At 46.4% G+C, this 22,079-nt stretch overlaps 1 protein-coding gene across 2 annotated transcripts in view; it reads left to right on the forward strand.

The window, feature by feature from the left end:
- FAT2 (FAT atypical cadherin 2) overlaps positions 1–22,079 on the forward strand; it is an 83,415-nt gene that overhangs the window by 55,326 nt on the left and 6,010 nt on the right. For both annotated transcript variants that reach the window (XM_040239549.1, XM_040239550.1), the window contains 8 exons: positions 1,258–1,641; positions 4,061–4,275; positions 5,230–5,367; positions 5,962–6,105; positions 7,923–8,120; positions 12,388–13,198; positions 14,720–14,865; positions 20,385–20,826. In XM_040239549.1, the coding sequence (XP_040095483.1) occupies positions 1,258–1,641; positions 4,061–4,275; positions 5,230–5,367; positions 5,962–6,105; positions 7,923–8,120; positions 12,388–13,198; positions 14,720–14,865; positions 20,385–20,826 (2,478 nt within the window). The remainder of the gene's footprint in view (positions 1–1,257; positions 1,642–4,060; positions 4,276–5,229; positions 5,368–5,961; positions 6,106–7,922; positions 8,121–12,387; positions 13,199–14,719; positions 14,866–20,384; positions 20,827–22,079) is intronic.

The following is a 22,079-nucleotide window of genomic DNA, read 5'->3' on the forward strand; positions in this document are numbered from 1 at the left end:
AACAATTAACCCTTCAAAACTGTTATTATTATTCTAACCCAAATATTCCACCTCAATATTTCAAACGTAGCCTGACCAGTACTTCTCTCTCGAGAAAAAAATACACATATGGAAGAATGTGCATGGTATGCACATTTAGTTCATGTAAATTCAAGAAAAGCATTGTGTGTCCCCATGTGTGTGTGAGATTCAGTCTCTATAGAGGTTCAAGGCCTGTGCTCCTCCCATTGGGTGAGGCTCTCATGGCTGAGCACTAAATGTTGGCCTTCGTCAGACCCTATGGGCCCTGCCTGAGCCAACTGCTTCATCTGGTCCACAACCAAAGGAAATAACGGCCTCTGAGACAAAGCTGGAAAAACACCATGTGCTTTGATTTACTAAGAACTTTCCATGGGTGTATATTTTATTTTCTGTTTTTTGTTTTCTTTTTATTTTGACATAATTATAGACACACAGAAAGTTGCAAAAATAGTACTGAGAGGCCCATGCATCCTTCACCCAGCTTCCCCCAAAGGCAGCAATCTGTAGTATGACATTAAAACCAGGAAACTGGTCATGGGACATTACCAATAGAAAAAAAAAAAAGAAAGTGAAGTTGCTCTGTTGTGTCCGACTCTCTGCAACTCCATGTAGCCTGCCAGGCTCCACCGTCCATGGGATTTTCCAGGCAAGAATACTGGAGTAAGTTGTCATTGCCTTCTCCAGGGGATCTTCCTGACCCAGGGGTCAAACCTGGGTCTCCTGCACTGCAGGCAGACTCTTTACAATCTGAGCCACCAGGGACATTACTGATAATTAGACTCCAACCTTATTCAAATTTCACAGTTTCCATACGCACTTATTTGAATATGTACATGTGTGCACTTCTATTCAATATTATCCCATGTATAGACTCATGCAACCACCACCACAATCAAGAATTGTTCTATCACAACCAAAGAACTCGCTATGGGTGATTTCAATCTTGTAAAATTTTCATTTTATGAACTGACATTGGACCCTAACCTCTACATAAACAGCTTCAGATATCCTTAAGGGTTTGCAGAATAACCCTCCCCTTCACAAGAACCTTTTATGAGGTCTTGGGCCCCACCCTCGTCAAGAATCCCCACATGACAGGGTCTCACTGCTAACAGCCTAAGCATTTTAGCTTAGGGACCCTGCCTTCCAGACCCTCCTCTGTCTGAAAGCTTTGCAGCAGGCTGGGCCCAGGGGAGGTCCCTCTGGATGAATAATGGACTCTGTCTCCCTCCCCAGGCACCAATGCCCAGGTGGTTTATTCTCTCACGGACTCTGCTGAAGGCCACTTTTCCATTGAGGCTACCACGGGTGTGATCCGGCTGGAGAAGCCGCTGCGGGTCAGGCCACAGGCAGCTCTGGAGCTCACCGTCCGTGCCTCTGACCTGGGCACCCCGACACCGCTCTCCACGCTGGGTACCGTCACGGTCTCTGTGGTGGGGCTGGAGGACTACCTGCCCGTGTTTCTGAGCACCGAGCACAGCGTGCAGGTGCCAGAGGATGCCCAGCGAGGCACAGAGGTGCTGCGGCTCGCCACCCTCACTCGTCCGGGTGCTGAGAAGACTAGCTACCGCATAGTCAGTGGGAATGAGCAGGGGAGGTTCCGCCTGGATGCCCGCACAGGTGAGACAGCGCCGGGAGGCAGCTCCACCCCAACCCTAAACACGCGCCCGCGCGCGCGCGCGCACACACACACACACACACACATACTGACTCACAGTCTTGGGGAACACTGGATTCTTCACATACAACAGCCCCTCCCTGGCATCCTTCTGCCCCTTTTTCACTCTGGATCTCTCTAGATACCAAGTCCCTTCTTGCACCCTGGGCCCAGCTTACATGGAAACACCCCTCTTTCCATTATGTCCCCACCAAGGACTCTGTGTTGAGGACCCCCTCCTCCCACTTTGCAGCTTCACAGTCCCAGCTCACATCCAGCCCCAGGATGCTGAGGCCACCCTCCATCCTTGGCTGCCAAGGCATAAAGCACCCGCTAGAATTTGGGGCTTCAGCAGCCCAAGGCAAGGCTGCCTGCTTCCCTCCTAAAGCCATCCACAAACATCCCAACTCCCTGGAATTTTCCCTTAGTCTCATAAAGATAGACATCTAGGACAACTGCTCTCTTCTATCCTCCTATCCATGAAAGAATCTAAGTCAGACTCATAGCATCCCTTGGAAGGGCCTCAGAAGCTGCTCAGGTCAGACCAGGCCCCACGTGGATCCCTCCCCACAGTACCTCTGCAATGGTGTGCTCTACCTCCTAAAGCATCTGCCTGTTGAGCATTCCTTTTTTTTTTTTTTTTTCAGTTTTTATTATGGAGACTTTAAACATATTTTTTAAAAATAGAGGAAACAGTATATGGACCCCATGCAGCTTCAGTAATTATCAACATTCGTCTTGTCTAGTTTCATCCTTAACCCTCACATCCACCCATTGCTGAGTTATTTTAAAGCAAATCCCAGGGACTTCCCTGGTGGTCCAGTGGCTAATGCTCTGCACTCCCAATGCAGGGGCCTGGGGTTCAATCCCTGGTCAAGGAACTAGACCCCACATGCTGCAACTAAGAGCCTGAACATCTCAATAAAGACTGAAGATCCCGTGTACCACAACTAAGACCCAGTGCAGCCAAATAAATAACAGGATCAAGATTCAGTTAAAAAAAAAAGCAAACCCCAGACATGATATCATGTGGTTTGTAAATACTTTAGTGTGTATCTCTAAAAGATATAGATTTCTTGTATAGGCACAGCCATAATATCATTAGCACAACCCAAAAGATAATAACTCCTTAATATAGTTTCCAGACAACTTTTCAGACTATATCTTAAATGACTTTTTGAAGTTGGTTTGTTTGTCAACAGCCTCAAAAGTCCACATATTGCATTTCATTGATAGGAACTATATAACGTCCCTTTGAATCTCTAACATTTTGCTCTCCCTCTTTGTTTCCCACTTATTTATTTATTTAATAAAATAAGATTATTATTTTATTTATTTTAATGAAAAATTTGGGTCATGAGTGAGGCAAGATTTTCTAATATTGTGGATTGGTAGTTGTACCTTTATGATGTCATATAATATATCCCCCCTAGCCCCCAAGCTTATTATAAATGATATTTGGATCAAAGACCTTGATCACGTTCAAGCTCAATATTTTGCCAACAGTGCTTCATAGATGATGCTGGGCTCTCCTTTGCACCACATTAGGAGGCATGTAATGGTTTATTGGTTCTTTTTCCTGAGGTTAAGATTGATGGTGGGCTCAGAGGCTGTCAGTATGATCTATCTATTACAGAGTTCCTCATTAGCTATTCTTTCAACAGAGGTTTTAACAGCCTTTAATGATTATTTCCTAGGTATATTATTTCTTAAGGGGCTGCAAAAATGGTGGCTTTTCCTAGTCCTGTCATTCTCCATTCATTTACTAACTGGAATCATTTTATGAAGAAGAGTTTTCTACCATTAACTATTCAGTTATAGAGGAATAGCAGGATAAATACTTATTCTTTTATTTTCCAGTTTTCAGAATAATAACTCTGCCCTAACAATTTGTTGAACAATGCTGGGTAGTATAAAACTCTATAATATAAGTTCTGTCATTTACTAGGTGACTGAGCTTGGGCAGGTCACTTAGCTTTTGGGCACATCAGCTGACTTACCTAGAAAATGGAAATCACACCTTGTTCTTGTTCTAAGGGTTATTATAGCTCCATATGACGCAGAGTTAACATTATAGACTTAAATGAAATCTCAATGAAATCGTACATAAATAAATGAGGGAAAAGCTGCTGCTGAGATGGTAATAAGGAAAATGAGAGGAGATGGAGGAGGAGAAGGGAGACTATGGGGGAGGGAAAATAGAGAGATGATGGAGGAGATGGCACAGATGATGCAGGAGATGGCAGAGAAGATGAGGCAGGAGGTCAATCTCTCCCAACACAGTTGAGTTGCCTCTCCTGGGATTTGGCTCAAGACCCCCTCAACACTCTGCCTTTGTGGTCCCAACTGCCTCAATGCTCCCATCACCTCTTGTTTCTTCAGGGATCCTGTACGTCAACAAGAGCCTGGACTTTGAGACCAGCCCCAAGCACTTCCTGTCCGTCGAGTGCAGCCGGAAGGGCTCTTCCTCCCTCAGTGACATGACCACTATCGTGGTCAATATCACAGATGTCAATGAACATCGGCCCAGATTCCCCCAGCATCTGTACAGCACAAGGGTCTTAGAGAATGCCATCGTAGGGGATGTTGTGCTGACAGTAAGAATCTGTGATTTTGCCCTGTGTGTGTGTGGGCGGGGGGAGGGACTCTGGGGTGGGTTCTTATCTCCCCTTCCTTTAATCATCTATGAGCATAGATTATTTTATCAATTAATACACTATAGACTTGACTGACATGTAGCCACTCAACCAAGCTCTCTCATGACAAAATGTCTCAGAGCCATGTTTGATAAGATCTAGATCAGGTAGTGAAATAATGGGAATGGGAGAGGCCCCAGAGGACACAAGGGGCACAGAGGGTCAGTCCGGGAAGGGAGGAATAGGGGGACACCAAACAACACCTCTTTGCATTTAAATAGGTAATTGCTCCCCATTTCATGCAGTGAAAGTGAACTCTGCATGCCCGTATTTGAGGTTTTCATCTCCTTTCACATGCTCCCTACGCTCCAACCACACAGGAGGAGATGTTTCCCCAAACATCCTCTGTACTTTCATATCCCTGGGCTCATATCGTTTCCTCTGCCTGAAATGCTGACTCCACTCCCAGAAGCCTTCCTTATCCGTCAAGCCTTTGCAAATCCTTGTCTAACCTCCCCAGGTGAAATTTATAGCCATAAAACTGATCATTCTTTGCTCCAAATTAGACTTGACCATAAAATTACACATTAAGCTTCCTGAGGGCTTACTCACTTTGGCATATTCCTCAACCCCTAGCACAGGACCTTAGTACCCTGTCAGTTATGAATGAATGAGTAAATGAAGGAATGAATGAATGGATAGATAAATGAATGAACCATGACTTGCTGACATCCTTACCAGGATGTAAATGAAGATATCCTCTTGGAAAGGATGACTGTGGTCTAGGGACTGCCAGCCCAAGGACAATCTGTGGGCCAGGAACATATTTGCGCCCCCTACACTCCTAGGGGCCAAGATTTCCTTTCTGGTCTCTCTTGCCCCTCCATTCATAACCATCACCTGCCTCCACTGCAGGTGTCAGCAACTGATGAAGACGGACCTGTAAATAGTGCCATCACTTACAGCCTCATAGGAGGGAACCAGCTTGGGCACTTTGCCGTCCATCCTAAGAAAGGAGAGCTACAGGTGGCCAAGGCCCTGGACTGGGAACAGGTGAGTCACGTGGGAGGGACCCATTCTGAGATCATCAGAGTGGAATATAGCCTTGCTGAAGGTCCAGAGGGTGAACTGTGGTCAACACCCTAGCCCGATGCTTCTCCAGACCTGCCCTCAGTGTCCCCCATTCCTTTTCTCCGTGGAGACTCTGGGGCGTGTAAAGCCAGAGGCAGGAGAGGGGCTGAGTGACTGTTAACTCAGGCCAACTTCTCACTATTAACCAAGGATTATTAGATCATTATAACAAGTTATCATTTACTGAGCACCTGCTCTGTGCCAAGGACTTTGCTATGTGATGTACATACATTATGCCATTTGCCCCTTAAAGTGATGCTAGGATGTGGCTCCTGATATCACCCGCACACAAGTCAGTCACTCTGCCAAGGTCTCATAGCTAGTAAATAGTTAAACTGGAAGTCAAATTTACTTCCACCTGACACCAGAACCTGAGCCCTAAAATGCTATGGGAGAGCAATGGGGACAGGCAAAAGGGAGTGTCTCCATCTTATTTTTCCAAAAATATTAGTCATGAATCAGGGGGGCAGAACTGAGGGCCCTGTTGCTAATTCTCCCCTGGGTCTCTTGCTGTAGACTTCTAGCTATTCCCTGAAGCTCCGAGCCACAGACAGTGGGCAGCCTGCACTCTCTGAGGACACAGACATCGCTATCCAAGTGGTTGATGTCAATGACAACCCACCAAGATTCTTCCAGCTCAACTACAGCACCTCTGTCCAGGTATGCTCAACCTTCTAAAATCATCCCAAAGTCATCATCTTCCCTCCAGTTTCTTCCTAGTGGAGGGTGCTCACCACTGGTATCAGTCCACCCAAACAGTGACTGTGACCTTGCATTGATATCCCAAATGGCAACACAGCCTGCTGAAGGGGATTACGGATTATACAATTAAAAATTATCTAGCATTCTGCTAGGTTCTTCTGCATCCATTATCTCACAGGGGGCTCACACAGCCGTATGGAAGTAGATAGCACTCATTTTACAGATTTTTTAAAATGGAGGTACAGAAACATGCCATAGTCAAAATGTGGCAAATTTGGGATTTGAACTCAAAGATTTTCCAGATCCCAAGCTATTTACACTATACTAATGGTTTATAAACAGGATTTGGAGAATCTTGGGACTCTGTGGGGAATTGTGATCACATAGAGAGAAGTAAGGAAGTGGGTAGGAGCACTGAGTCCCATATCCATCAACCAGGGTCACCTGTTTTGGAAATTATGAGTTAGGATGCTTTGGTTGCTAATAATAGATCACTTGACTAAAAGTTCATTAAACAATAAGGCCTTATTAATCCTATAGCAACAGGTCTGATAGTGGGAAAACCAATTCCAGAATTGGTTATTTCAGCAGAAAAAATGATATCACAATTTTGGATTACTTTCTTTAAAATTCACTCACCTTCTTCCTTATGGTTATAAAATGCCTGCTGCAGCTCCAGCATCACATCCTTACCTAACCTTCTTCAAAGGTGAACAGGAGGAGATTTCTTTTGCCGAATCTGTTTCTATCAAAAGAAGAACCCTCACCTGTCAGACTTCTCCAATGGTCAGAACTGGATTATACGATCACCCTTAAATAAAAAAACTGGCATAGGAAATCAGATTATTACAACTGACTTAAACCAATCATTGTCTCCTCTTAGGAGGAGCATATTTTTGCTGAGGGTATTGCCCTACCTGAATAAAAGTAGGATTTTATAAGAAAGGGCAGACTACTTGTCAAATATGAAACTATGACTTTCTGCTCATAAGATTGTGTTTTTAGATAAGGTTTTTGATGCTAAAAAGACAGTTAACAATCACTGTAAATATTATAGCATGCTGAATTCCTGTGTTACAGAACAAAGACTGGAACAGGGACTTCCCTGGTGGTCCAGTGGCTAAGACTCTGTGCTTATAATGCAGAGAGCCCAGGTTTGAGCCCTTGTCCGGGAACTAGATCCTGCATGCTGCAACTAAAGATCCTGGGTGCTGCAATGAAGACTGAAGATCCCACATGCCGCCAAGACCTGGCACAGCCAAATAAATATTAAAAAAAAAAAAAAAAAACTGGAACAATACCCAGGGGATCCATTCTTCTCAGTTGAATTACTGATTGTCTTTGAATTTTTCTCATTGGATGTGTGTTCCATTGGTCATCTAATCATGAAACCATCTCTAGGTTTTCAGCTGATCCTCTGAATCACAAAATTCCCACGTGGATCTCAGGGACTAATTTATGTACATGAATTATCAGTTATGTGACTTGGACAAGTCACCTCTCTGTAGGATAAAGGGCCTCTAAAGGCTCTTCCAGCCTCAATGGCCTTTGTTTCTAAAGCCTAGGACTGCCCTCAGGAAGCTCTGGTCTAGACTAACAAAGTCAACCACTAATTCACAGACAGGCAGAATGAATGAATGACAGTTCAAGATGTAGGCATGACCTGGGAGCAGCCAGAGTGCCAAGGACTCATCCTAGAGAAGGGAATCCAGAAAGATGTGAGAGGAAGGACTGGGACTCACTTTGCTCTTTGATTTTCTCACTCTTGTTCTCAGGAAAATGCCCCTATTGGCAGCAAAGTCTTGCAACTGATTCTGAGTGACCCAGACTCCCCAGAGAATGGTCCCCCCTTCTCATTCCGAATCACCAAGGGGAATGATGGCTTTGCCTTCCGAGTGACCCCAGATGGATGGTTGGTGACTACTGCAGGCCTGAGCAAGAGAGTCCAGGAATGGTATCAGCTTCAGATCGAGGTGAGAGCTGTGGGGGCCACTGGTGGTGACCATGGGGACGAAACATGTGCTGGCAGTGCTAATAGACAGCTAGCAGGAAGCTGTTGTATAGCGCAGGGAGCTCAGCTTGGTGCTCTGCGATGATGCAGACTGTAGGATGGGGGTGGAGGTGGGATGGGAGGTTTAAGAGAGAACCATATACCCCTGGCCGATTCATGTTGATATATGGCAGAAACCAGCACAATAATGTAAAGCAATTGTCCTCCAACTAAAAATTAATAAACTCAAATTAAAATAAAGAGGGAGGGGGTATGTATATATATATAGCCATTTATATATGTTGATATATATACACATATGGCTGGTTCACTTCGCTATACAGCAGAAACTAACACAACATTGTAAAGCAATTATACTCCAATAAAAAAATAATAAATGAATAAAAGCGCCATCAGTGCTTCTCTTATTAGGAAAAAAAATGTACAGAGCCCTTACTACGTGCCAGGCACTGGGCTAAGTGCTTCACGTGCATCACTGCACTAAATCTCCACGCCATGCTTCAGGGTGAGTGCAGTTATCACTCCCACTTTCCTGATGTGGTAACTGAGGCACACAGAGATTAAGTGACGGGCTTAAAGTGATACTGTTAATAAGTGGTAGAACTGGCCTGCTCCAAATCCCAGCACTCTGACTCCAAGCTCTTCATCCCTGCCCTGCTCTCAGAACAGAAATTCCTTCACCCTGGATCTAATTCCTCAAGTCTGGCCAGAATAGCTCTTTGAACCTCAAGTCTTGTTAAAGACCTACCTCTGAGCATTGGTGTTCAGTTTATCCAGCGTCACAGCAAGCCAAATGCTGAGATGATGAAGTCTGCGGTGAAGAGAGGGTTTATTAGCAAGGCCGCCAGGCAAGGTGATAGGATAACAAGTCTCAGAACCACCTCCTTGAAGGCAAGGGGCTCTGGGTGTTTACGGATAAAGAACAAAGGGCCAGGGCAGTGTGAGACCTGGGGAGCGAGGGGAGCACGGTGAAAGGTGATTGGAAAAAGGTGCGGTAATCATTGTTCTGCCGCAGGTGTTCCTAAGCTACAGGCCTCTGCATGTCCAGAAATGGAGGCACTTTGCACTACCTGAGGGTGGAGTTTTCTGCCCTCTGACATCAAGGTCACCAAGCAGAACTTGGGCATGCTCTGTTGAAGGGCTGGTGGTCCTACCCAGTCTGAACCAGTTCTATTCCCACTAGGCACAATTGACTCCCCAAGTCCTGGAAAATTATTCAGGCAACTATCGTATTATTTAGGTTATATGCAGATGCAAGTCTTAAAGCGACCTTGACTAGTGAAGGCAGGTGAAGTGGATTTGACTAATGATTACCCATGGTTTCAGTGCCGGGGTCCAATGAGAGAACATATATACGTGTGCAGGGGATTACAGTGATATTATGACGGGTTGTAAGAAAACTGCCCAAGAAAAAGCGGCCAAAATGCTGATGAAACATGCCGATGCTCACTGCATCCCCCCAAATCTCTTTTCCAAACCTTAAGTCTAGTGGATACTACTATCCTGTGAACTTCTCTGGGCTCAGGATGATGTAGTCATCCATTCAGACAGACAGCCAGTCAGGCATTCATTCATTCAGCATCCATTGAGTACCTATCATATGCTGGGTCCCATGCTAGCAGTGGAAAGAAGAGGGTGATCCCTGTCCCCATGGGCTTTTGATTCTAATTATGGAGATAAACAATAAACAGATGAAGAAAGAAAGGGGTGGGAAGCTCAAAAGGCACTGCAGAGACATATTCAGAGGGTGGCTGCCCTTGAGTTGAGACCTGAAGAGTTGGCCACATGAGAAGGGGGCTGGAGAGTGTCCCAGGCAAGAACAAGCCAAGACCAATCCCACTTGGGGAAAGAGCTTGAAGTGACCCGAGGCATGATCATTTGCTCATCACATGGTGAGCGATGAGGGGAATGAAGCTGAAGGGGTGGGTTCAATGGCTCATGGGTGCCTCATAGCTTGGATGACCATGTTATTTGAGGTCCAAACTGTGATGCTCCCGAGAGTGAGAGAGGCACTAAAAACAGTTAATTGGTTATAATGGTTGATTTTCATAACAAATGAAAATCAAGACTGTCCTGGGCTAACCAGGAAGTACAGTCACCCATGATAAGCCTTGGTAATACTTGTAGATTCTAATCAAGGTGCAGTGAGAAGTGATGGAAGGGTTTCCAACAGGGAAGTGACCCTTCTTGTGTCTCAGGAAGCTCATTTTTTAAGTTCCAGAGACAATCAGTTGAAGGGGGCAAGAGTGGTTGAGGGAGACCAATGAGAAGTCATCTAAGCTGGAGGCAGGTGGTGCTGAGACCTTGAGGTGATGGTGAAGATGAACAAGTGGACAGATTTGCAACATGTTTTGCTTGGAAATTAGTGGGAGTTGGTGATGGATTGGATATGGGGAGAGAAAGAAAAAAGAAGAATCAGGACCACTCCCAGGTTCCTGACTCCAGTGAAGTCTGGTTGGTAGGGCCATTTATGAGTCTGGAGAGACTTGGATGGAGAACAGGTTTATGGGATAAAATGAGGGCTCTGTTTAGCATATATTATCCTTAAGGAGTCCATGATATATCTAAGTGAAGGTGTCCAATAAGTAGCTGGAAATGGGAGGCTTTGACTCAGAGGACAGATGTGGGCTAATGTAGAGGGTCTTCAAAGCCAAAAGCATAGGTCAAGAGATCAGCTTCCTGAGCTCTGTAGCCTGGCCCAGAGTATCACTTAGTAACTCAATCACTTTCTTGCATTTGTCCTGTATTTCCATTTTTGTTCACTGGGAGGCACTATGCTACTGCTGCTGCTAAGTCACTTCAGTCGTGTCCGACTCTGTATAGGCCAGCCGATTCTGCTCTGGCTTTACCTGCTGTACGACCTTGAGCATGTTAATTGACCTCTTTGAGACTCGGTTATATCTTTTGTGAAGTAGGACACTTCAGGATACCTGCCTCATCAGACAAACTATGATCACACATTTAAAGCATGTAAAAGTGACTGGCACACAGTTTGTACTCATATAATGTCAGTTACATGTTATAATGCAGTGCTTAGTCACTCAGTTATGTCTGATTCTTTGTGACCCCATGAACTGTAGCCCACCAGGCTCCTCTGTCCGTGTGATTCTCCAGGCAAGAATACTGGAGTGGGTTACCATGCCCTCCTCCAGGGGATCTTCCCAACCCAGGGATCGAACTCAGGTCTCCCGCACTGCAGGAGGATTCTTTACCATCTGAGCCACCAGGAAAGCCTATATATTATAATACTTAGCAGTAATATTAATTATTACCATTGCTATTGATATCTCATCAGCTACCCATAATTCCCAGAAGCAGGTGTATTATTATACCTTTCTTGCCCACTCAAAGCAAATCCATATGAACAAGATATTACTGTAGGGAAAACCATGAAGATCCTTACTGAGAGCTAAGAAAGTGGTAATGCTACTGAGGAGGAGAAGGAAAGCTTCACCCTTGTCTGCCTAAGTCTGGGCAGAAAGTTGTAGAGATGCTTGGTGAAATGTGCAAGGGAAAGGCATTTCTAATTTATTCTAATAATCACCTTGCTTAAAACCTTTGGTGGCTTTTCATGTCTCTGACTTAAATCCAATCTCCTGTTCCTCAGCACATCAGTAACCACCTGGGTTACCTCTCTGCTCACCTCTGGCCCTCAGCCCTGGCCACTCTGGTCCCTTCCTGCTTTTTCAGCATTCCTTCCCACCTGAGGGCCTGACACCTGCTGTCCCCTGTCTGTCACCTCTCCTCCTCACCTCTCTTTTCTCCTGATCACGGCGGAGCGCCTGGCCTGTACAAGCACTCAAAACATATTTGTTGACCGAACTGAAGAGGACATGCCCATCCCCAGCCGGACCCCAGTCACATAGTAAAGAGAAGTAAGAGAACCTGTTGGGCAGACAGTGGCCACAAAGGCCGTGCTCTGAAATCGCCAGGGGACGTGTGATGACCCTCCTAGGGAAAGAGACGGGATGAGAGAAGTTCAAGAGGAAGGAACCGTGTGGCTTGCGAGGCTTTAGGAGGGACTCAGAGAGGTGTCAGATAAGAAGGTGGTCGAGTTGAGTTTTACTGCCTGGTGTGGACTGTAAGTCCTTCCACAAAGCCTTTGGTGCTTCTCGAGTGACGATTTTCCTTTTCAAATGCGACAGCACACTGAGCTCACGCTGGAGCAGCAGGGAGGCCCCTTAGGGGCCACAGCCACTGTCCTGATTCGTAGTCTGCTTCACCCACAGGTGTCAGACAGCGGCACCCCGCCCCTCTCATCTTCCACGTTGGTCAAGGTGCACGTCAGGGAGCAGAGCCACTACCCGCCCTCCGCCCTCCCCCTGGAGATCTTCATCACCACCGGGGAGGAGGAGTTCCAGGGCGGCATGGTGGGCAAAATCCACGCCACAGACCGAGACCCACAGGACACGCTGACCTACAGCCTGGCGGGAGAGGAGGGCGTGGGCCGGCGCTTCTCAGTGGGGGCGACCGATGGCAAGATCATCGCCTCCCACGCGCTGCCTCGGGGCCGATACACGTTCAACGTCACAGTCAGCGATGGAACCTTCTCCACCGTGGCTGGCGTCCATGTCCACGTGTGGCACATGGGGCCAGAGGCTCTGCAGCAGACCATGTGGATGGGCTTCCACCAGCTCACCCCAGAGGAGCTGGTGAGTGACCACTGGAGGAACCTGCAGAGGTTCCTTAGCAACTGGCTGGACATCAAACGAGCCAACATCCACCTGGCCAGCCTTCAGCCAGCAGAGACCACGGCTGGTGTGGATGTGCTGCTGGTCTTCGAGGGGCACTCGGGGGCCTTCTCCAAGCTCCAGGAGCTGGCATCCACCATCGCTCGCTCAGCCAAGGAGATGGAACACTCGGTGGGAATTCAGATGAGGTCAGCCATGCCTGTGGTGCCCTGCCAGGGGCCAAGCTGCCAGGGACAAATCTGCCAAGAGACCGTGCGCCTGGACCCCAGGGTTGGGCCCACGTACAGCACAGCCCGGCTCAGCATCCTGACACCGAGGCACCGCCTGGAGAAGAACTGCTCCTGTAAAGGTGAGAAACGGGCCTTCCCCAGGACACCCAGTGCTGCTGGGCCTGGCCAGCCCAACTCCAGTGCTGGAGATCCCAACACAGGGCTCTCAGTTTAGTTAGAGGGACGTTTTCATAGGATTAAGGGCCATGGACCACCACGAGACAGGTATGGCCTCACAAAATCTCATCATGGAATAGCACCCTAGTTCTGGTCACTTTTTTTTCATTTTGAAAATAATGGTAAGAATACAAGAGACAGTTCAGATCACAGCTAAAAGCATAGACTCTAGCATCAAGTTGCCTGGGTTCCAATCCTAGCTATGCCACTTGTGAGCCACGTGACCCAAGGAAAATTAATTAACCTCTCTGTGCCTTTGTGCTATTGTAGGGATTAAGTAAGAATTAAATATTAAGTGCTTGCTTAGAAAAGCGCCTGACATATAGAAAGTGGTCAATTAACCTGAGTCAGTAACACTACTACTATTATTACTACAGTCTGACGGGTTTAACCTTAGCATTCAGAGTAGGCAGCTCAGGTTCAAATCTGAGTTTCTATCATTTACTAGCTGTGTACCCTTGAGTGGGTTATTAAAACTCTCTTTCTCCTCCTTTTGACCTGAGTTCCCTCTCTTCAACGCTTTTCCCCTCCTCCCAATCCCCCTCCCCCCAAATCAATCCTCTTCCCTAGGAATCTGGAGCCCTGACAACTGATAATCTTATTCACACTGAGGTTTTAAGGATTTAATGTGGACTCACTTCTGGGGAGGGTGGATTTAAAAAACAAAATCTGGGGAGGGCATTGCTTAATATAACACAGCATTTCTCAGAGGGGTTTCCACAGAATGCTATGTCCAAGGGCTAATGGTAGGTGGTCCACATTAAAGGGTCCCATGGTCAAATGAGCTTGAAAAACTCAAGTTTAGGTGAAGTTTCAGACCCCTCACTATGCAACAGTGCATTAGCAATTGCTATGAGGGATGGGGCATGCAGGACCTTATAGAAGTTTTAGCTACATTATTTGTCACTATTTGCTTTCTTCTTGACTTCTTAACAGCATATCATGTGGGATGTGCTTATTCAAATGATTACACTCCTAATGATGAAGGAGATATTTTGAGGCAAAAAGCCTTTGTAGTGTTCCTGAAATCACACATATATGCAAGATCCTCTCCAACTTGGCCTCCTTCTTCCCAAAGTGATGTCAGAATCAACATGGAAACTATGGAGGATTTTGATATCAACCAACATACTTGGTTGATATTTCTGGCTCGATTCGCGTTTCCTTCATGGTTTGAGCTCATAGTTTCTGACCCAGGCTGGGACCAAGGCAAGGGTCCCTGGGACCAAAGAAAGGTGTGCAGGGTGATGGCCCCTGTCTAACAGTGTGACCCTGGACAAGTTACCCCACACCCTCGTTTCTTCACCTGTAAAATGTGAGCAATGACGCTGCTTGCCACCCAAGAGTTGAGTGAGACAAAGTCGGTTCCCGTGCTCCATGGTGACCACTTGATGTGGAGGTGACACCTTTGGTTGCTTTCACAGGTACTGCCGTGAGGTTCAGCGGTCAGAGTTTCGGGCGGTACCGTCTCCCGGAATTTCAGAACTGGCACATACACTTCCGCCTGAAAACACTCCAGTCACAGGCAATTCTCCTGTTCAGCAATAGGACAGTGTGTCTCTCCCTGAAGGTAAGAAACCGCCACCCTGAGTGATTTCCTGGGGGCGCGCCAGGCTGGGGAGGTGGGGTGGCATGGGTGTGGCCAAGAAGGCAAACTTCCGCAAAGAAATCCTTGCGTGGTTTACCGTGATCCTGGGTGTGACTCTCGAAGGTCAGAACATGAGACTTTCTAGTTACAATGGCCAAAACCACCCCACTTGGGGGTGCATCATGTCCTAGTACAACAGAGGTTGGGCTGTTCTGTGGGATGACAGAGAGCCTCTGAAGATAGAGAGAGAGATGCATGAGGCCACCTAGACCTGGCTGATGCTTTTATCACTTTTGCTGAGTAACAGACCAATGTTCCCCAAGATGGGTTGGACCTAGGGGGCGCTCAAGATGACACACTCAGCATTAAGGTACATCGAATCATATGGAGGAAAATGAATTTCCTTTCTAAGGGTCTTTCAGTCCTTCTGATTATATCTGTAGAAAGTCTCAGAGTGCCTGCCTGATTTTAACACCTCCATCACACATGTCCACCTCCCAAAGAGAAAGGAGATTTTGGCAGCTAGTTCGTGCTAAGTTGCTTCAGTTGTGTCTGACTCTTTGCAACCCTATAGACTGTAGCCCAGCAGGCTCTGCTGTCCATGGGACTCTCCAGGCAAGAATACTAAAGTGGGGTGCCATGTCCTCTTCCAGGGAATCTTCCCTACCCAGGGATCAAACCCACGTCTCTTATGTCTCATGCATTGGCAGGAGGGTTCTTTATCTCTAGCACCACCTGGGGAGCCCCATTTAGAATTTTTAAAATATTTATTTATTTTTACTGCACTGGGTCATCATTGATGCGCACAGGCTTTCTCTAGTTGCAGTGAGTGGAGGCTACTATCTGGTTGTGGTGCTGGGGCTTCTCATTGTGGTGGCTTCTTGTGTTGCAGAGCATGGGCTCTGAGAACAAGGGCTCAGTAGTTGTGTTGCTCTGTGGTGTGTGGGATCGTCCCACAGCAGGGATCTGTGTCCCTTGAGTTGCAAGGCGGATTCTTCACCACTGGACCACCAGGAAAGCCCTAGTTAGAACTGAATTCATTTAGCAAATATTTATCAAGCATTACTATGCAACAGGCACTCTTCCAGGTGCTTGGGTCTTATCAGTGAAAAAGATTAAAAAAAAAAAAACCCTCTTAGAGTTTTCATCCTATAGTGAGAGACTGACAGTAAACCTAGTAAATCAGAAAATTATAGAATTTGTCTAAATGTGATAAGTGTTTGGGGTTAAAAGAGAAAAAAAAGGAAAAAAAAATTAAAAAAAAAGAGAAAAAAAAGGTTAAGGGGGATCAGGAATGTGGGAAGTTACAATTTTAAATAAGGTGGTTAGGGAAGGTTTCATTGAGGGTCTAGTTATGTAGACCTCTGGGGGAACAGCCATTCTAGGTAGAGGGAACAGTCGTTGGTAGGAGATTGCTTGGCATGTTTAAAAACAGCTCAGATGTCAATATGGCTTGAGTAAAGTGAGCAGGGGAACAGTAGTAGCACAAGTTGAGGTCTGATACATAATAAGATGAGATGAGATCATATCTATAAAAAGTTCTCAGGCTATTTAAGAACATTGGGTTTTATTCTGAGTAATGTACGGGAGGTTAAAGGTTTTGAGCAAAGAATTAAGATGTTTTGACATATGTGAAAAGGGTCCTCATGGCTACTGTGCTGAGAATAGACTTTAGAGGAACAAGGATGGAAGTGGAAAGACCCAGCCCAAAGGAAGTAATTCTGGTGAGAGATGATGGCAGTTTAGATCAGGGGAATGACTGTGGAACTGGGAAAAAAAGAGTTGAGATGCTAGAGATATTTTGAAGGCAAAGACAGCAGGACCCCAGAGGAGCTGAATGAGGGCTAGGAGAGAAAACAAGGAGTAAGATGTTGGCCTGCAGCAACCAGAAGGAATGGAGTTGCTGCCAACGGACCTAGCCAAGGATATGGATAGAGTAGACTGGGGAAGCGGGGGTGACCAGGAGTTCCATCTTGGACATATGAGCTTGAGATAACTATTAGACCTACTAGTGGAGTTGGACAACCAAAATCTAGTGAGAAAGTTCTGGGCTGGAGGTGAAGATCTGAGATTCTTCACCATACATGTAGTATTCACAACCATGAGACTGGGGAGATCACCAAGGAGTGCAGGTTAAAATGAGGGTACATCAAGGATTTATCCTTGAGATACTCCATCACTGAGAAGTCAAGAGAAGAGGAGAATCCAATAAAGGAGAATGAAAAGATGCAACCAGTGATGCTGAAGGAAAACGAACAGAGTATTGTATCTGGGAAGCCAAATGAAGGGTTTGTATTAAGAAGGAAGCAGTGGGGCTTCCCTGGTGGCTCAGTGCTAAAGAATCCATGCAGGAGACATGGGTTTGATCCCTGGTCTGGGGAAATCCCACATGCCTCAGAGCAATGAAGCCCATGCACCACAACTACTGAGCCAGTGTAGAGTCCTGGAGCCTCAACTACTGAACCCATGTGTCACAACCACTGAAGCCCGCATGCCCTAGAGCCCAGTGCTACGCAACAAGAGAAGTTGCTGCAATGAGAAGCCCGACTGCTGAACCCATGTGTCACAACCACTGAAGCCTGCATGCCCTAGAGCCCAGTGCTATGCAACAAGAGAAGTCGCTGCAGTGAGAAGCCCATGCACTACAACTCGAGAGTAGCCCTCACTCTCTGCAACTAGAGAACAACTGTGTACAGCAATGAAGACTCAGCACAGCCATAAATAAATAAATAAATAAAATTACATATAAACAGAGAAGGAAGTATTGAGTGATCAGCTCAGTCATATTCTGCTAAGAGGTCAAATAAGATACAAAGTGACATCAATCATTGGATTTGGCAACAAAGAGGATGCTGCATACTCTGATATCAGTGGTTTCTGTGTCATGGTGTCACGGTGGGTAGGAGTGGAATTTTACTACAAAGAGAAAGCAAATAAAGAAAGTGCAATCTGGCAAGAGATGTGGGTTCAATAAAACTTTTTTTTTTTTTTTAAGATTAGAGCAATAGGGACTTCCGTGGTGGTCCAGTGGTGAAGACTCTATGCTCCCAAAACAGGGGACCCAGGTTTGATCACTGGTCAGGGAACTAGATCCCGCATGCCAGAGCTAAGATGTTCTTATGCCTCAACTAAAGATCCCACATGCTACAACAAAGGTCAAAGACCCTGCATGTCACAACTAAGACCTGGAAAATAAATAAATACATAAATATATATATTTTTTAAAAGATTAGAGCAATAACAGCATGTCTATATGATGCCTGGAATGATCCAGTAGAGAATGAACAAAGATATAGAAGGAGAAGAGATAGTCAGTGGTCTCTTGTCCAATCTATAGGAGGTTAAGAAGAGTAAGGTGGGATCTAGTGCACGAATAGAGAGATTGGCTTTGGACAACATGGACAGATGTGATGGTGACCGTGCCTATCTGGTGACTTCCCATCTGGTCGCTGAGAGCGAGGATGGGGAGAGAGGCATTAAGGGTCTAAGGAGAGAGAAGTTGTGAAAATAGTCATCTGGGAGAGCGAGGGGACTAGACAAGACAGTGAAAGTGTTAGTCGCTCGGTCTTGTCCAACTCTTTGCAAAACCATCTGGCTCCTCTGTCCATGGAATTCTCCAGGCAAGAATACTGGAGTGGGTGGCCATTCTCTTCTCTGGGAGATCTTCCCAACCCAGGGATCGAACCTGGGTCTCCTGCATTGCAGGCAGATTCTTTACTGTCTGAGCCAACAGGGAAGCCCAACCAAGACAGTACAATTATACAATTGTTGGGTAGTACGAAGGACACATTTGAGACTCATGGCCATGAAGTTAAAGGGAGACCGATAAGCAAAGGCTGTGTGTTACTCCGTAGCCACGTTCAGCTCCATGATACCTATACAGAGTAGAGGGAAAGTTGAGTTTTTCCTGATTTGTGTATTTGCCAAGTGAGATCTACCGAGTTAGAAAGGGGAAAGAATTTGTCTATGGACTTTTAAGCTTGATAAGGTGAGGAGTGAGGACATGACGGAAGCGAGAAACAGTGAAAAAATGGAGGGATCAATGGAGTTGTGGTCTTTGGTAAGTGAAAGCAGTGAGTTAATAACAGTGTTTTGTATAAGATGTACTTATTAAAAAATTTTTTTAATTGAACAATAATGGCTTTACAGAATTTTGTGATTTCCTGTCATACATCAACAAGAACCACCCATAGGTACACCCATGTCCCCTCCCTCACGGGCCTCCCTCCCATCTCCCTCCCCATCCCACTATTCAGCCCGTCACAGTGCCCATATTTGAGTTCCCTGAATCACACAGCAAATTCTCATTGGCTATCTATTTTAGATATAGTATTGTAATTTTCTATGTTACTCTCTCCATACATTCTCTTTCCTCAATGGCAAGTTATATTGGTTTTCTATTTGCTGTAATAATACTAAACATTCTTTTTAATAAAGGTATGTATAGTTTTCAACCAGGGCAAAAATTGGCAAGATTGTGTACAAATGGCCAGCCTCTATGAAAACACTGGGTTAGACCTTCATATTTCACCCAGAGGAAGCTCTACTTAATCCAGCTCTACTTAATAGTTTCACTTTGTTGTTGTTGCTCAGTTGCTAAGTTGTGTCCAACTCTTGGTGACCCCACGAACTGCAGCACACCACCCTTCCCTGTCCTTCACTATCTCCCAGAGTTTGCTCAGACTCATGTCCATTGAGTTGATGATGATGCCATCCAACCGTCTCATCCTCTGCCATCCCCTTCTCCTCCTGCCTTCAATCTTTCCCAGCATCAGCGTCTTTTCCAGTGAGTTGGCTCTTCGCATCACGTGGCCAAAGAATTGGCGCTTCAACTTCAGCATCGTCCTTCCAGTGAATATTCAGGGTTGATTTCCTTTAGGATTGACTGGTTTGACCTCCTTGCAGTCCAAGGGACTCTCAAGAGTCTTCTCTAGCACCACAGTCTGAAAGCATCAATCCTTCAGTGCTCAGCATTCTTTATGGTCCAGCTCTCACGTCCATACATGAGTGCTGGAAAAACTATAGCTTTGACTATATGCACCTTTGTCAGCTTGTGGATCTCCTGAAATCATCTTTAAGATCCACTTCAAGAACTGCTGAACTGTTGAATAAGGGAGTGGGGGTGAAAGGGAGGTTTTTAGTTTCCCTGAAGGCTTAGGAGAGTAGGACACTGGAGAGGCCTGTGAAGAAGACTCCAAAAGACAGGGTCCAGCGAGATGTCTCTGGGCCTCAGTTTCCTCATCTGTGAAATGGAGATGCCACCCCTGCCCAGGACGTTCCATGGAGAACAGCAAGGGCCAAATGAGACCACAAATGGAAGTGCACCTTGAGGGGTTTTATGCTCTACAAATACAATGTCTAAAAAAAATACAGCCTTGAAAAATCACTACCCCTCTTACCTGTAAAAATACACTAACATTCTTTGCACTAGCAGCTTCTGAGCAAGGGTTTTTATAAGCACTTCTTGGTTTTGCTGATGGTCATCTGGGTTTTCTTTACAGCTGGTCAACGGAGTGCTCCAGCTGGAATACCACTGCCCAGGTGGCTTCTATGGAAATCTTTCCTCCCAGTTGCACGTGAATGACCACAAGTGGCACTCTGTTCTGGTGGAGGAGATGGACACCTCCGTCCGCCTGTTGGTTGACAGTACAAGCAGCACCTCCCTCGAGCTCCCAGAGAACTGCCAGGGTCTGAAGCCTGAAAGGGACCTCTTTCTGGGTGGCCTCATCCACTCGCATTCTTCCCCAAACGTCTCCCAGGGCTTTGAAGGCTGCCTGGATGCTGTTGTGATCAACAGAGAGGTGCTGGAGCTGCTGGTCCATGGCAAGAAGGCGGCCGGTTTGCTGGAGAGGCGGGCCCTCACTGAGTGCTGCTTCCCCAGTGACCAGTGCGGCTGGAACCCATGTCTCAATGGTGGGAAGTGCTCGCAGACTGGCGGGGCAGGTAAGGCTGTGGCTGACCCCGAGGCTTACCGCAGGAGCCTCTGCAGAGGACCCTGACATGCTGAACTAGCAATCATGGATCACTGTAGAGTTGACTGAGTATATTTCTCCAACGCAGCCCCTTGAGGGAGAGAGGGGAAAAGGAAGTAAAGCTCTGTTTTACTGCTCAAGAAACCACTGTGCTACAGAAGGGATACCTGGAAAGATAAGGGAACTCAGCCAAGGTCACAGGGCTGAAGTCTGAGACAGGCTCAGGGTACAGATCTCAGTGGAAATAATTCCTCCCTTTCCTTTACTGTCTGGTGAGTTGGGATCGGCTAGGTTTATACTAGAGAAGGCAATGACAACCCACTCCAGTACTCTTGCCTGGAAAATCCCATGGGTGGAGGAGCCTGGTAGGCTGCAGTCCATGGGGTCGCTAAGAGTCAGACATGACTGAGTGACTTCACTTTCACTTTTCACTTTCATGCTTTGGAGAAGGAAATGGCAACCCACTCCAGTGTTCTTGCCTGGAGAGTCCCAGGGACGGGGGAGCCTGGTGGGCTGCCGTCTATGGGGTCACACAGAGTCAGACACGACTGAAGTGACTTAGCAGCAGCAGCAGCTGAACAGCAAGGGGAAGCCGCCACTAGGGTCTGAGCGGGAAAGTTATGTGCTTAGATCTGCACTGTGTAAGGATGGCTCTGGTGTCCTGCTGGAAGATGCTAGTGGAGGGACAGAAGCAGGAGAGCAAGGAGGTGGCTGGTGCAGAAGAGAAGATGAGAGGTGGTGAGGGCTGGGGTCAGACTCATGGCAGTGGGGACACAGAAGTGATGGACTCCTTGGATATCTCAGGTAGAAATGACAGTATTATCAGTCAGGCAAACATTAGAAAATGGGAGAGTGCCAGGTGTTGACAGGGATACAGGTGCTTAGGAACCCCATGCACTTGCTGTGGAAGTACAGACTGCTGCAGCCATGCTGGACAGCAATCTGACCTGACTTAGTCAAAGTATTGGTATACTCTGGGTTTGTGAATTTTGTGTGTGTGTGTGTGTGTGTGAAAGTTCTCATGTAGGTTCTTAAGATGACATGGAAGGATGTTCAGTGCAGCCCTGTTGATGGAAGTGGGATGTCTATTGCTAGGAAAGTGGAGAGGGGAAAGGTAAGCACATGCACACCTTGGCAAATTGAGCCAAAATTAAACGCAGTAGGAGGGAAGTTCAAGAGGGAGGAGACATATATATATATGCCTATGGCTGATTCATGTTGATG

This window comes from Oryx dammah, unplaced genomic scaffold, assembly GCF_014754425.2.
Source record: "Oryx dammah isolate SB20612 unplaced genomic scaffold, SCBI_Odam_1.1 HiC_scaffold_5, whole genome shotgun sequence".
Taxonomy (NCBI): Eukaryota; Metazoa; Chordata; class Mammalia; order Artiodactyla; family Bovidae; genus Oryx; species Oryx dammah.